General features: G+C 45.2%; 1 protein-coding gene across 1 annotated transcript in view; it reads left to right on the forward strand.

The window, feature by feature from the left end:
- Sh3rf3 (SH3 domain containing ring finger 3) overlaps positions 1–16,749 on the forward strand; it is a 292,047-nt gene that overhangs the window by 215,936 nt on the left and 59,362 nt on the right. Inside the window, exon 5 of the mRNA XM_028776852.1 lies at positions 15,591–15,691. Coding sequence (XP_028632685.1) covers positions 15,591–15,691 — 101 coding nt within the window. The remainder of the gene's footprint in view (positions 1–15,590; positions 15,692–16,749) is intronic.

Here is a 16,749-nt window from a genome sequence, read left to right on the forward strand (position 1 = left end):
ACATGCACAGGCATGTACACACACACATCCATGCTTACACACATACACACATGCACAGGCATGTGCACACACATACACACCCATGCATGTATGCGCACACACGCACACACAACTACTAGAGATGTAGGAGAGAGGGGCTGGGGGAGGCAGGCATTAACCTGAGATTAATGGAGCTGTTGCTTTAGGTCAACACAACACATTGTTTGCCGTGTGTTGCCTTTTATAAACAGAACGTGCACTCTGAACTAGGGATAAAACTGACTACGGTAAGGAGTAAAGGCAGGGTAGGCAAGATGGCTCAGCAAATAAAAGGGGCTTGCTGCCAAACCTGGCAGCCTGAGTTAGGTCCCCAGAACCCACATTCTAGAAGGAGCCAACACCCATAAGCTGTCCTCTGACCTCCACACTGAGACGTGGCACACACAGCTGCATACACATGTGCATGCACGCACAAATAAGTAAAAAATAATTCTTAAAATGCATAAACCAATCACGACAAGTATTAAGGTCTGTATGTGACTTATGTTCGGTACTTTTGTAACACTGGCAACACAGTAGGCATGTTTGCACCACCATCACCACAAACAAGCAAGGGAAAAAAACTATCTTAATATCCTGGTATGACCATCACAGTATCGTGTGTGTGTGTGTGTGTGTGTGTGTGCGCACACACACATGTGTACACATGCCTGTGCATGTATGTATGTGTATGTGTGTGTGTGTGTGCAGATATGCATGTGTATGCACAGTCATGTGGATATCAGAGTGCACGTATGCTCCAGTCCCAACTGAATGATGTGCTGTGCTTATTAGAGGGGTTTTCCCATAAATCAAGCAAGTGACTGACGTCCTCACTGAACTGCCCGAGGAGCTGAAGTGGACATAGTTTGTTGGGGATCAGTGTAAGCAGATGATGTCAGGTAAGAAGAAGCCCATGGCTCTTAGGAACATAGAAACAGGAGCCTGTTTCTGACTCAACCCTGTGAGTCCTGGGCAGCGGATGGTCCGACTCTCAGTTTCTTCCCAAGGCTAAGGCAGGCTTATGGCCTGCTTTAGTAAATCATGAGTTTATTAGAACACTTATACCTTCACTGAAGTGCTAGATAGAGCTCAGAGGATCCAGAGTCTGGAGTATTATTAGAAAACCTTTGCTGGGATTTATTATTATTATTATTATTATTATTATTATTATTATTATTTTTGAGTAAAACTATGGCAACAGTACAGTGGCCAAAACTTCTCTTCTGGAACATATGTCATATCTGCAAACTGCACAAACTGACACAGCCCAACCTATTTGAACCTAGGGAGTCAGAGTCCCCATCACACCCCTCTCCCAAGTCCCACACAGGTTTGTAAGGTAAGTTCCTTACATTGAATACAGAGGTTAGAAAACTGAAGGTACATGTGTCTGCAGCAGCTGGCATGAGGCACTGTCACTTGTAAACCCTAAGGCCAGTTTTGCTCTAATGACCCTTCAGTGCTATCTGTGTGGTTCTACTGGCTCTGCAGGACTGAGTGTCCACACTGTGGAGGACCCTAGAAGGTCCCAGAGATAGTCTAACATGGCCCATCTCCCATCCAGCCATGGACAAAAGTTCAGTAGGCCCTATTCACCGACCCCCACCCCACCCCAGCTCCAGAGAGCTCAGCTGCTGACAGATAGACTCCAGATAAGCAACCCCTTGAGATGGACGAAAGTTGCTTTAACGTGGATGCAACTGGGAAAGTTTTGAAATCATTAGGGCCAACTTTCAAAAGAACACGTCTCTAGCGTCCTGTGGCTCAGAAGGAAACTGAACCCTGCCCGGAGCTCCCTTGCTATCTGAGTCTTATCTCTGCTACCAGGTAGATGGGCACAAGCCAGTGTGAGTGAGGGGGGTGGTGGGGAGCACTGGCTTAGAGCTGAAGAAATTGACAGCCATGGCTGCCCCGGGCCTGATGCTCTGCAGCCACCTCACTGTCAAATGCTCATCAGTTCTGCGGCCCCTGGCTCTCTACCCACCTGAAAAGCTCCAACTGCCTGTGAGGCTGAGGGCATGGCTTATTTTTAGAAGTTTTAGAAAGTTAGGAATTTAATTACATGCCTTTTAGGGATTGTCGTTAAAAAACCTACCCGCTGAGCTTCAGCAAGGAGTATAAACAGTGCCGTAGTGTCTGGTCCAAGAGGAGCTTTCTTCTGCGATTCTGGAAGTAGCTGAGTGTAGGCACTGAATGTGGGTATGGGGGTGAATCCATGGAGGTGAGGGTCAGGGAGACTCCCGTGCCTAGACTCTGTAGAAGGATCTGGAAGCACTGCAGATTAGAAGACAGAGCAGGAAAGTCACCATGTGCAAATGGATAGTACAATCTAGAAAATGCCTTCAGTTTTATGGAGTCACACATGCTACAGAGACCCTGCATCGGTCTAAGGCCACCTGGCAATGTGCCTTTTATACAAAGGGATGGAAAAGCTAATAGAAGAAGGCTTTAGATGAAGACCGTCTATGCCTATTTTTAATTTAAAAAAAAAAAACAATGTCCAGGACTATGTCCATTGGTTCAAAGTTGAAGCCTGCAAAATGGAAGGAAGGTGAGAAATAGATTCCATATCTCCTCACAGATCTCTTTCCACCCTTGGTATTTTGTGGGTACTGTTTTCCCACAGGCCACGCTCCTTGGATTCAGTTGATTCTTCTTAGTACTATCAAGGGCGTGCCCTGTAAGCGTCAGCACACTACTGTGGCTCACTGATCCACACCTTCCTGTGTAATGCACTCACTCTGTGGCGAAAGGTCAGAGAGGAAAGAGTATAGACTCTGTGGTCACAGTGTTTCCATGCTGACTCATCACCGCTGCCCTTGTACAGCTAACTCAGCTAGCGTAACCAGAATGGATACATATTGGTGATTGGCTGTGAAACCTAAAGCAGAGCTACTAAGATACAACTGACCTGTGGTCACAGTTTGGCCCCAGTTGAGATCAAGTTAACAACTTAGCTGCTTCTGCTGCCATAGTTTGCAAGCAAATCTGGCATGCTCATAAGCAGAGCATGGCCACAGGGTAGTATCAGAGGCACTGGCCTCCACCTTAAGTGGAAAGCATGGGTGCATGGGCTGTGGTGGTTTGAATGATACATACTCCTCCATAGTCTCGGGTATTTGAATATTCATTCCCCACTTGGGGACTGTTTGTAAAGAGTTAGGACATATGTCCTTACTGGAGGAAGTATGTCACTGGGCATAAGTTTCAAGAGCTTAAAGACGTAACTCCATTCCCCATTCGCTCTGTCTGCTTCCTGTTCGTGGGTCGAGATGTGAGCCCTCGGCTTCTGCTGCCGTCCCTTCCTGCTGCCATAGTTCTGTGCCATCATAATGGTGGACTCATATCCCACTGGAACCATAAGCCCCAAATCAACCATTCCTTCTGTAAGTGGCCCTGACCATGGTATTTTATCACAGTAATAGGAAAGTAATAATACAAAGAGTAAAGTGCTCTGAGATTAAAATATCCCTCCTTGGGCAGCCGTCCAAACCAGTCGGACCTCTAGTTTCTCCCCCTATTGCTGAACTTAGTGCTTCTAGCTATAGTTCTATTAGTCTTCTATACCCTTCTGTTATATTTTAACCTATTCTATATTCCTAAGCTATCTTCCATTCTGGTTATGTGCAGGACCAAGCAGGCCACGAATGCTTTAAATCTAGCTTTTCCTTTGGGATGCAGTTCACTAAGGATAATACAGTGACAGCAAGTATTGAATAAAACATGTTCATCTCACTACCCCTTGGGGTGATAACAGTGTTTTCATGATGCATATTAAAAATTAAAATGATGAGGTATTTCTTCTGGGTTTTTTTTTTTTATCTGTGGCAGAGTCTCCAACAGCTTGGGACCCCAGCATCCCTGCTAACCCTTACACCTATTATATCCTCTTATTAATCCCAGTGGTAAAACCGCATGGCCTAGTTGGCATGCTTGCTTATGAGACTATTAAACTGCAATGAGCCTCTGGTGTTGGTAACAACTGGACAATTTGGGGCTGAGCAATGGCAGCATTGTAGCCAGAAGCCGGTGCTGACTTGATCTCAGAGAATGCTGGCATTTCACAGTGCAAGCCACTGTCACCAACAGTGGCCCAGACCTTAGTTACTGGGGTGTGCATCCATTCAGCCAGAGGAAAGAAGTAAGAGTTCCAGGATTCTGTCTGCTTTCTGGTATTGCAGTCAAGGAGCCCTGTGATGCTGGCAGAACCATTTCAGTATGGGTGGGCTACTGTTTATGCTGGCACCATGGTAAATCCCACACAGTGAGGGCATTCTCCTTGGCTATGACTCTTAGATGACCCTGCATCTACCAGGCTAGTCTGAATGTTCATGCTTAGGCCTGAGGTTGTCACCACTTCTTTGTTCTTTATGGGCAATGGCTCCTTGGGGACGCCTCTATGTGGTCAGCCAGCCTTCTCGAATGCGTGTGTCTTCACCTCCTCAGGCACAGTGTTCAAAGTGTGTGCTACCTTAAGCAATAGGATCCTACCTTCAAGTTCTAGGGGGCCACCAAGGGCAATTGCAATTGCCTATATTGTCTGGGGAGTCTCTTGGAGTCAACTGTCCAACAAATTGAAGGGAAGTTTTGTTGGATAGTCTGTGGCTCTTTTGGGGGAAGCATTATCACCCCACACGACAGAGCTCCATGTAAATAATCTATAGGACAGTGTTCCCCTGTGTCTTTTCCAAATGTGATTAGTGTTAATTACTTGTCCTTCCTTCCTCTCCCTCTGCACTAGCCTCCTCCTGATCCCCAAAGTCCCCTGCAGTTCCTCCCCCTTCACAGTACCTGTGTCCTACTATGCCAGACCATCCAGGGTCCCTGTCTACATTACTTACTGGCTTATGTGGTTACTTCAGGTTATGCATCCAAATCCACAGATTTGGAGCTCTGATTCCCAGGCCGTGAATTAACAGAATTAACATTGTAAAAAAATGACTAAACTATCAAAAGTACTTTACAGATTCAGCGCGATCCAAGTAATAACCTCTGACATTCTTCACAAAAATAGAAGACCCATACCTGGACCCTTGCATAAAAATCAACTCCAAATAGATTGAAGGTCTCAGTGTGAAACCTGCAACATGGAAACTGCTAGAAGAAAAATAATTAGAACCCCACAACACACAGGCACAGGAAAGGGCTTTATGAATGGGAGTCCGTTTGCCCGGGGACTAAGGCCAACAACTGATGAATGGGAATGCAGTAATAGCCTCTATCCAGCAAAGGAAGCATCTGAGTGTAGCAGAAGCCCACAGAGTTGGGATAAATCCTTGCCAGTTATCCATCCAGTAGAGAAGTAATATACAGGATAGATAAAGATTTAAAAAGTAATCAGAGAAACAAATGACTCAATTTTTAAAAACGGGCTCTGACTCTGAACAGAGGGTCTCAAAGGAAAAAATAAAAATGCCTGAGAAAAATAAGGTGATGAACAATCTTAGCCATCAGCAAAGTTCAAAGTAGCTAAGATCAAGAAGACACCTGACAAGTTATGGTGAGGATATGGGAAAAGGGGAACCCTCTATCACTGTTTGTAGGTTGCAAACAGTACTCTCAGAAAACCAAAAGTAGATCTAATGTAGGGTGATTTATTTTTGTGTACCTGGCCCTTTAAAGAATCCCCAGTTGATCGTCAACTGGCCCTTTAAGAGAACTGTTTGACTCTGAGACCTTCGGTGTGGGTTGGCTCTTGGACTTCTGGGAATAGGAAAGAATATAAAAGGCCAGCAAAGGCTGAGAGGGAAGGCTAGGGCCCAGGAGGCAGGAGAATATGGCTGGAGAGTTGAGTTAGAGCAGACAGTTGGTTCTGTAGGGCTAGAGGAGAGAAGACAGTTACGGCAGACAAGAGACTGAGCAGAGTGGAACAGGAGACCACTGAGCAGGAGAAGCTGAGCTGGGCCCGAGAAGACACTGCCAGGAGACAGTTGAAAGTGGACTCGGCTAGCAGAATGGAAAGACAGTTGGTGACAGTTGAGCCACTCAGGGCTGAGCTGGGCACGAGAAGACACTGCCAGGAGACAGTTGAAAGTGGACTCGGCTAGCAGAATGAAAAGACAGTTGGTGACAGTTGAGCCACTCAAGGCTGAGCTGAGTAGCTAGGCTAGAGCAGTTGTTATAGTTTGGAGCTGCTAGTACTTGGAAAACTGGGAGAAGGTACCAGACCAGTAACACGTTGGGGAACTAAGGGAGGAACGGCTAGGAGAAACGTTGGAAGGGATTGGTCTGGCAACTGGGAGGAGGGCTGTCTGTCCGAAAAGGAGACATTAAAAGAAAACACATTTTACAATGTACCATATGAGCTAGCTCTACCGCTCCTCAGCATATACCCAAATGATGTACACAGATACCTGCGTAGCCACGTTCTTTGCCACTGTGTTCTCAACAGCTAGGAAATAGAAACAAGTACCTTTCACCTGATGAAAGGATGGTACATACACTGTGGACTTCTACACGGCTGTGAAGAAAAATTAGATTTGCAGGCAAATAGATGCACCTGAAACACATACTGAGCTTGCAAGCTACCCCAGGAAGGCCCAGAAAGACGAATGCCATGTTTCCCTTATTTGTGGATCCATAATCCCAATTCTCATCCAGAGCAACCAGAGTCCCTCCAACCTTTTTTATTTTTATCATTTCCCTATATCTAAAAATTAGATGATTAAAAATGTAATCGGAAGAAAGGCTTAGAGGCCCACGACTGTAATCCCAGCTACTGGAGAGGCTGAGGCAAGCGGATCTCAAGTTCAAGGCCTGCCTGGGAAAGAATGAACTCAAGGCCATCCTAGGCAACTTAGTGAGACACTGTCTCAAATAAGAGCTGGGCACACAGCTCAGTGTTAGAAGGGTCGTCACCATCCATAGCCATATAGTGGCATCCATATGTGTATATGCATGTATATTCAACATGTATATATAAAGCAAAGGTAGAATGGCTGTTTGCAGTTAGGTGGAAGCCCTCAACCGTACACTCCATTTTATTTTAAACCAGACTTTCTTACTCCTCACAGTGCTACTGTGGTTCAGACACTCATTAAAACTGTCTCAAGAGAAAAGTGGCTTGTTGGGGGTGTGAAAGTGCATTTGGACAACACTGTGTTAGCAGAAGCTCAGCCAGATGCTTGGAACCCCATGCCTTACCCTGACCTGGGAGTCTCTAATAGGGTTTTTAAGGCTTCAGTGCCTGCCCATGTGTTTTCTGCTGGTGTCAAAGGCCGGCAGCCTGTCAGGGATTCTCAGCAGGCTCTGTAATCTCAGCAGACATCTTCTAAATAGTCTTGAAGTCTCCAGAAAGTCAGAGCCCCCAGCCTCCTGCTCTAGTAGGGCTGCTCTTGTGGTTTCCAACAAGACCTGATTCTGAAGTGGATGGGTAGGGACCCAGTGTGCCTCAGGAAAGCACAAAAGCCTGTCACGCTTCCTTTGCAAGGTTACTCTTTGTCTCTGGCAGAGCTCACTCTGATGTTGCTGCCACCAGATCAAAACTCACTGATGTCCCCTATGGATGTCACTGCACAGCAGTGCCACACGGAGCATGAGCTATAGGTCTTCCAGCTTGGGAAAGGACTCTGTCTCAGTTTCTTTTCCTGTTGCTGTGATAAAATGTTCTGGCAAAAGCAACTTGAGCAACTCTGGCTTGCAGTTCCCTGGGGATGCAGTTCTCCGTGGTGGGCTTAGGCATGGAGGCAGGAGAAGGAAGCTAGCTGGCTGGTCATGCTACATCTGCATTCAAGAAGCAGAGAGTGACTAGGAAGCAGGGCCAGATATGAAGACTCAAGGTTCATGCCCAGGGACCCATTTCCTCTAGCCAGGATCTACCTTCTCAAAGTTCCACAACCTTCCCAAACTGTGCCACCAGCAAGAGACCAAGTATTCAAACACATGATTCTATGGGGGGGGGTATTTCCTATTCAACAGATATATACAAGAGTATACCTGTATTATAGTTCTAACCAATGCTTAGCAAAAAAAAAAAAAGATAAAACCTCATATATTTGTTTGGTAACATCTATTATATAGAGTTCCAGCTGATGGTTTCCAGGAAAACCACCAGCAATTGCTCCCTGGAGCTTGGATGCCAATACCCTACTCTCCAACCCCCAACACTCCCCCATCCCCACCATCCCACCCCTGCCTACATCCTCTAAATAGGCCTGAGACTGCTTCAGCCACAGAGTCCCTGGGTATCACCTCAGCCTAGCCTCCTAAGCCTCCTGATATCTGCCCTATGGAACACTTGATGTTTGGTTTACTCAGAGGATAAATTATGAGCTAACAAGCCTTCATATCACACAGTGCAAGACAAATACCAACAATGGCTACACTTTGGGCCAAGCCTTCCCCTTTGCCCAGAAGATAGAAATCTGCCTTCACTGTCTCTCCTGGCCAAAGATATTATGCCATCCTATTGAATTATGGCTTGAGTGGTCTCAAGGCCATTGGAGACATTGTGGATGTAGAGAGACGAGCCGCATCAGAGCCCAGGCAGGTTCTGTGCAGTTCCCATCTCTGCTCTGGCCAGGACTTTGCACATGTGTCACTAAATTTATCTACCCTAGTTCTTGCAGGGCTTTTGGTGTAGAAACTAGATCCTTGAAGCAAGCTTCCACACTGGGGCCTTAGTGCCCCGGCCATCATTGCCCTGCCTGTCTCATTTTAACGCACTTCTACCAAGCCTTATTCCTCCAGACCACTGTCCACCTTCCCTTCCACGTTAAGAGATTATTCCTTTCAGAAGCCACCTCAGACGCTACCTCTAACATCTTCAGTGTGGCCTGAGCTCACTGGAACGGCTCATGGGTTCACGTATAAGCACCTAATAACGTTTCCCCACAGTACCAACACTAGAGTTAGAGTCCCTCTCTGTTTTGTTTACTGTGAATGCCCAGTTGACAGGTACTCAACCCATGCCCTGTTAGGGTACAAGGTTGTTATGTGGTGCCTGGAAGTTCTGGAGAAACATTTGAGTTGACAGTCTTAAGTCTCTGACCCCTAGGGAGAGCTAGAAGCAATGGCAGTTCCCAAGGTGGAGTGCCGGCCTCCTTCACAGATGCCCTTCACTGAACAAGAACCATAGTGCCAACAGGGGAGCATTTGATACCTCCCTGATTCTGCTGGAACTTCTGTGACAGTCTCCAGGTGGCTTCAGAGCACTCCTGAACAGAGGTCAGTCAGTCTCTGGCTCACTCCATAGGAGGGCAGAGGTGACATCAGATAGCCAATCCCACAGCTTGTCAACAAGAAGACACACATGCAACTTCAAACCTATATCCCACACATGTCTCTCAGCTCTTTCCTTGGTTGGTCTTAGGCATGAGATCCACAGGGGTAGAAACCTGCCTTTGAAACTTGGTGTTCTCTCTTTGTAAACTTTATAAAGCCCAGGGCCCTAGTCCAAGCATCAGTCTTGGGAGATGTGAAGTTACCTTGAAGACACAAGGAAACTGGTCTTTCAGTTGTATGGTCTCATGGCAAGGCTCTCCGATGTTTAAACAGAAAGCAAAAACTGACTTGGTGGAGACTCTAGGTGCTGTGACTACAGGACTCATCCAAATCCCTGAGCAAGAAAAGGTGTAGAATCATCAGGAGGCCTACAACCACAGAGCTCCTTAGCTAGGCAAATCCAGACTGATCCTAAGTCCTGAGAACCACTTCCTTAATCCCCCGTCAGCTAAGCAAATCTAGTCAAGGTACAAGGTATGAATTTGTGTAAGGTTGTCCTAAGGTAGCCCGTGCCTATCTCTATGACCTCTGCATTTAGTGACCTCTGCTTACCTGAGGCCACATACCCTATGCCATGAACTTATCACATTCAGAGTGGATGCATGACAGTTTGAAGTACCACATGATGTTTCTGCCAAGTTCCCAGCAGCTTGGCCTGTAGTCATCCAGCTCCTGTGTGTCTGTCTGTCCCTTGTTAGGTGTCTGGAGGGGAGAAATGCCAGGGTCTTTTAGGCTGAGACAAAGGCCTACTGAACTTGACTACTCAGACATCCTCCCCCACCCCACCCTCACACACACATTAGGTTTCAAGAAGTGCCAAATGGTACAAGGAACTTGGTGGAGCAGCAAGAAGTTACTCTCCAGAAGATCTGGATGATAGAGTCCAAAATGAAGTTCTTGGCAGTACTGTTTCTTCCTGGTGGGTGGGAAGGCTGCCATGCCTCTCTCCTGGTTCCTGGTTGGCTGCTGATCATCTTTGCAATTCCATGGCTTGTAGACACGTGACTGCCCTCTGCCCCAGTTGTCACATAGCCTTCCGTCCCCTACATGTCCTGTTCATGGGTCATCCTTACTTCAATTATACAAAGCCACTAACTCCAAACTGAGGTCTTGTTCATGGGTGCTGGGGGCTATAACTTGAACTGGTCTTTTTGAGGGGGACACAAATCAACTTAATACACCTCCAAATACCTTGGAACAGAAGGAATAATCTGGTGTGGAGGGGGTTTGCAGACATTTACTCCTGAGGACTGAAATGTCCTTGCCTCCCAGTACCTTCATCTGGAGAGCTCAGCATGCACAGGCACTTGGAAAGCACAGCCTGGAGTAGGAGCATCACTCAACCATACCCTCTTTAAAGGGCCCTTGAAGCCTTGAGACCCCAGATGCAGAGTCTTTGGGGCCATATTGTCCTTTGTCATCCCTGGTCATCCTGCCGCCTCTTGGAAGTCGCCTCTTTAGAAGCTAATGTTCAGCTCCTGGGATTGCCACTTTTAAACAAATGAATTTTGCAGTTGTAAAGGAGAGTCCCTGGAAAGAGGTTGTCTACAAAAAACTGATTAAAAGTTGAACAGCAGGGCTGGAGAGATGGCTCAGCTGTTAAGAGCACTGACTGCTCTTCCAGAGGTCCTGAGTTCAAGTCCCAGCAACCACATGGTGGCTCACAACCATCTGTAATGGGATCCGATGTCCTCTTCTGATGTATCTGAAGAGAGCGACAGTGTACTCACATACATAAAATAAATAATAAATCTTTTTTTTAAAAAAAGTTGAGTAGCTGCGGGGAGTTTTGGAAAGTTGCAGGTCCATGTTGAAAAAAGAAGGCATCCAACTAGCTCCTGGTGTGCCCACCATGTTCTCACTCTAAGTTCCCACACTAGTGGTAGCACCAGCTGGCCATTGGCGCCAACCTGGGACCCATAAGACGTTGGCGTGGCTGCTGCCTCCACCAGTCAGCTCCAGACTCCATGGTTCTAGGCATGGGCCTGGGACAACTTCACCACCCTCATAGTACTTGGCTCAACCACAGGCAATAACCACTATCCTTGTGGTACCCAGTAGAAAGAAGACTTTTAATGCTTAAGATTAACCAAATAGATTTATATATCAGCAAATACCCAATACACAAGATGCCACACAATTAGAATTGTTATCCCAAATTATCTAACCTTGATATGAATAACTACCTGAGACTGCTAGAGACACAAGTGTGATATCCACAGCCATCTTGTCTCTCCTCCTCTTCTCCTTCCCCTCATTTTTTCCTCCTCCCAACTCCTAGCTCTGCCTACTTCTTCTCTATCCAATGACAGAGCTCCACTGCAAATGCATTGGGCAGGAAAGTCCTGTCATATTTCATCCTTTCTGTTAGAATTTAAAAACAACACTTTCTCTCAAAATATAAATTGAGCATAACTATTACCAATTCGTAATTTACAAAGTGCAAGATACACCTAATATCCAGTCCATCATTTTTGCCAACTAAATAGAACCTCTGTCACCTAACTAAAAGACTTTAGTTCTGCACATGACTATATCTTGGCTTTAGAATGAATGTCATCTGCAAACCATCCTCTCAAATCTGTTATCTCAAAATAAATAGCCGGGATTGGCTATGAGACTATAAGTCCTCAACCCTGCCAGAAATCCAGAATGGCTGAATTAACTGAAAATATGAGAAGCACAAAGCGTGGCTTCTAAAACTTAGCCAATTTATAGAGACTGCTGAACACCTGGACAGTCCCTTATACTTCAAAACATTGAAACATCTGAACTTCAGCCCTCTGGCCCAGCATCATCTGACAGACCTAGTAATGCAGAATTTCTAAGGGCTGATTTCTCTGTCTAGGCAGAGATTATCAGTCAACTGTTCTGCATAGTGTGTTCTATTTCTGGACAGTATCTGTAGATGAAATGAAGCAATTCTCGCCTAGTGGCTGTCTTCCCACTAATGGAGTAACTCCACAGACACTCAATTTCTTAGAATCTAAGAAAGGGAAACTGTCAGGAGCAGACAGGTCTCTAGTCAAATGATCCTTAATAAAGAAATGTCTATAACATCATATTGTGTTGACTTCTCAAGTTTTTGAAAACCAACTATCTATGTAAAGCAATCTGGACTGTTGTCCATTAGTTAGTCTCAGCTATTTCTAATTAAAATCTAGAAAGCACCCTAACAATAAACTCAGAGCCATGAATTTGGTATTAGACCCTTAACTCACAGGCTTTAAAAAAAAAAAGTTAAAGGACTGGGTCTGAGCCTTGTACTCACAAAATTTTGTATAAGAAATTTATACCAATGAAATTCTTGAATTTGCATCAAAATAAATTCTGCAACAAAATAAGAAATTATGACTTCAGCTTAATAACAGATTTAATACAGCTTAATATAGATTTCTACCAGTAGATTATTACTATGTAATCAATTTTAGCTATTTCTCCCTGTTCCAATAAAGACCATTTCTAAATTCCCTAGAAAGACAACATAATAACTCCCTCCAACCCCCAAGCCCAGGGAACTGGGATGCTGACTCTTCATAACTTCTTCAAGCTGAATATGGACATTGAGATATTTTGAAGAGGGGTGGAGGAAAGGGTAAATAGAGGAGTTAGTTGGCCTTAAGAAGGCCACACCAATGATTGATTTAGTGTCTGATGTCTGTGTCTTAACTGGATCCAGCTGGAAGTCCAGGACATCAGGCATTCAAGCAGGTCAGTTCAGCATGCCTGATGAGGAGATTCACCAAGGCTGTATATTCTGTAATATACAAATCTCAAAACAAATTTTAGTATCAAGATAATTATTTTTCTGGGATCTAGTCCTCTGAAGGCCTACCTCATGTCTGATCCATATAATTCTGGGAGGTATAAATACCTTAATCACCTTTTCTAACAATACAGAGACAGAACCTTTATCCCAAATCAGCACATCCTTGAGCCAGTAACCAGAAAAACCTTTATACTGACCTCTCTCCCTGAGGAACAATATAACCACAAAACTCAAAATCACAACCATTTTGAGAGTTAAAACAATCTAAAACAAAAGAAGGAAAACAGTGTACTGTATGTGCCTATTATTAAGCCTTTCCTATTTTGCCAAACAGGATTAAAAACCCAAGATTCCTGCAGGGCCCACACTGACAAAATTTGAGTATCCTTTGAGGTGTTTTAAAGCATATCTTTTTACCATCTTCAACACAACTGATTCACACTCCTATCTATTCCTACTTATAATCAGGTAGCTAGTCAAAGCAGGATTTAAACCCAGAATTCCTGTGAAGCCCACGTTAGAGAGAACCTGAATATTCCATAAGACAAATTAGAGTAATATATCTTCACACTATCTTTTTGTTCGGCTCTCTGTCTAGAGCAGCCTTCTAGTTATACCATCTATCTGTAGGTCCCTCCACCAGGAGCCACAGACAAATGTTAATACCCAATCAAAGCAGGCAATGATAATCACTGCACTCCCTACTCTGTAGTCAGTGACTAATATTTCCCTATCCTAGTTCCGAACCATGGGCGAAATTCCCCATGTGAATTGGACAAAACTGTTTCTAAATCTATCCTAAAAACAAATAATCCCAATATTGTAAATTCACAGTTAAATTAGTATCTGCCCCAAGATATTATTTTTACTCTGGCTCTCTGACTCAGATCAGCCAACTTGTATACCATCTGTCTGTAGGTCTCTGCCTAGAGCCACAGACAAATTTTCCCTACATATCTTTGTTCCAAACCATGGGCAAGATTCCCAACATGAGTCAGACAAAACTGTTTCTAAATCTATCTTAAAAACAAATAATCCCAATTCAAAGCTCTCTGTCCTAAAAGCAGGCTACTTCATTCTTTTCCTAACAAAAAGTAGCCTGTGATTCCCCACAGCAGGGGACCTTAGCCTGCAAGCAGTTTCTTTTGTTTCAAAGTTCCTGCTCTTGAGTCATGTGACTTGTCCCAGTGCCACTTAGTCACTCACTTTTTAAAAATAAAAAAATTCAACTCTCTTAGGTTAATAATCTTAAATTTCTAGTGAATTCTTGCCCCACATTGGGTGCCACCTATTGCAGGAGGTATTAGAAAAAAGAAGACATTCAACTAGCTCCTGGCCTGGCCACCATGTTTTCGCTCTAAGTTCCCACACTAGTGGTAGCACCAGCTGGTCATTGGCAGCAGCCTGGGACCCACAAGATGTTGGCATGGCTGCTGCCTCCACCAGTCAGCTCCAGACTCCATGGTTCTAGGCATGGGCCTGGGCCAACTTCACCACCCTCATAGTGCTTCATTCAACCCCAGACATTAACTGCCATCCTCATGGTACTCAGTAGAAAGAAGACTTTTAATGCTTAAGATTAACCAAATAGATTTATATATCAGTAAATACCCAATACACAAGATGCCCACACAATTAGAATTATCCCAAATTATCTAACCTTGATATGAATAACTATCTGAGACTGCTAGAGACACAAGAGTGATATCCACAGCCATCTTGCCTCTCCTCCTCTTCTCCTTCCTCTCATTTTTTTTCCTCCTCCCAACTCCTAGCTCTGCCTACTTCTCTATCCAAAGACAGAGCTCTGTTGCAAATACAATGGGCAGGAAAGTCCTGCCACAGGTCCACAGTCTAACTACAGTTCCTCTTGGGCTATTTTTTTAGCCCAGCTAAAGAGCCCTCCCTTTCCCACCTCAGTGTCAGACTTTACATCCTGATAACCAGATAAAAGCCTTTGGAATGTATCAACAGAGCCCTGTTCTCTACCAATCAAAGGACTTGGTGTATTATCATGGAGCTTCAGAACCACAGCTGGCATCTCTCCATTGTGCTGTAATAACCTACTTAATGTTTCCACTGTGGATTTGCAAAGCGTCTTAGTTTATGATGTTCCTTCTTCTATTACCATAAAAACTTCACGAAGCTGCTTCCACATTGGAACACGGTATTTGAGGAAACCAAAATCTGTGTTCCCAGGACATGACCATCTAAATTTGCTTACAGAACACTTTGTCTAGATTGTCATTTCCACACACTAATGATTAATCCAGGTTCTAAGGATAAAGCCAGGCCCCCACCTGACAGTGTCTTCTCCCATGTTGACCTTGGTATGATACTCAGAAGGGGCCCTTGAAAGATGCCTTGGGCCAGGTGTCTTGGGCCACCAACCTTACTGCAATGGGGTAACATATATGATTCCTAGCCAGGAAGTTAAGCGTGAGAACTGGGAATATTTGGGGCTTTAACACTGAGGAAATGAATACATGTGGCTGCCAGGACCTACTTACTTAACCTACTTATTTCTTAGATGAGATATTTCCTCTACTCACTCATGTATCCTCTTGTGTCTTTTCAGGACTCCTCCTCAGCTGGACCTGTCCCCACAGCCATCCCACGAGCTGCCGCGGTGGCTGGAGAACAGGGCATGTCTCCCAAAGTCCAGCTGCCCCTCAACGTGTGAGCTGCCCCTCATGTCTGTCGACATTCCCTGCACCCTGGCATTTACACACGTGGTTCCTAGTGGGTTTTTCAGTTGGTTACTAGCTGTTCTCTGTAGTTACATACGTGTGTTAATGCTTCCTGGAAGGGAAGTGTGAAAAGTCTTTTAACGCCGCTATCCCTAGGATTATTAGGAGAAGTGAGGGAAAGTTAATCATATTTGACAGCACAGGCCCTCAGTGGTCTACCAAGAAAAGAGCCATTTCTTGGAGCAGGTCTTAGACATTGACCTTCGGGCTCAGCTTCCCTGGGAAGCGAGGCTGGACTGCCAGCTGGGAACAGTAGAGGCTGTAGGCAGTAAGCTAAGAACAGACTCTCAAGAGGCACCTTCAGTGAGGCAGCTATTTAATGGGGGAAACAAAGGCTACTTGAACCTTTGTGGGGTGGGCAGAGGCTTTTATTTCAGGGTGATTGAGCATCACTGGCCAGGGCCAGGGTGCTATGGATACCTCATTTCCATAAGGAGGAATTCCAGGTGCTGCCAGACATAACCTTTTAAGAGGAGAGGAAGCTTAACCTGGCTACCATATCAGGGTTTGTAGCCTCCTGGTAGGGGAAGCGGCAGCACCAAGGTGGAAGCACAGGGCTACACAGACTGGGACATGCAGACAAGGGGCAGCAATCCTACTCCTGCTGACTTCAGGATGAGATTTTCTGGGGTTTGGACATGCTTCGACCCCACTCTTTCTCCAGGCCTTGCTCCCCATGGCTCCCCAGCCCCACGAAAGGTCCCAGAGATCTTGGGTGTCCTGAGGATGGAATGGTGTGGTAAGGTCGGCAGGCATCCTTGGAAGTATGGGCAACAGATTAATACTGCCTGCTCAGACATCCCACCCCTAGGCAGGCCAGCTGCTTGCCAACCCCAATATAACCACATGAATCACTGCCAGGAAATAAGGTGTTTATCTTGTTGAGGAAATTTTCTCTGCTAAATTACAGCATTTAAACGAAATGGGGAATTCTAAAACTCCCATTTAAATAGTCTTCTCAAGAATTAGATGGCTTCTGTATTTGGC

This window comes from Grammomys surdaster, unplaced genomic scaffold (genome assembly GCF_004785775.1).
Source record: "Grammomys surdaster isolate TR1022 unplaced genomic scaffold, NIH_TR_1.0 273, whole genome shotgun sequence".
NCBI lineage: Eukaryota > Metazoa > Chordata > Mammalia > Rodentia > Muridae > Grammomys > Grammomys surdaster.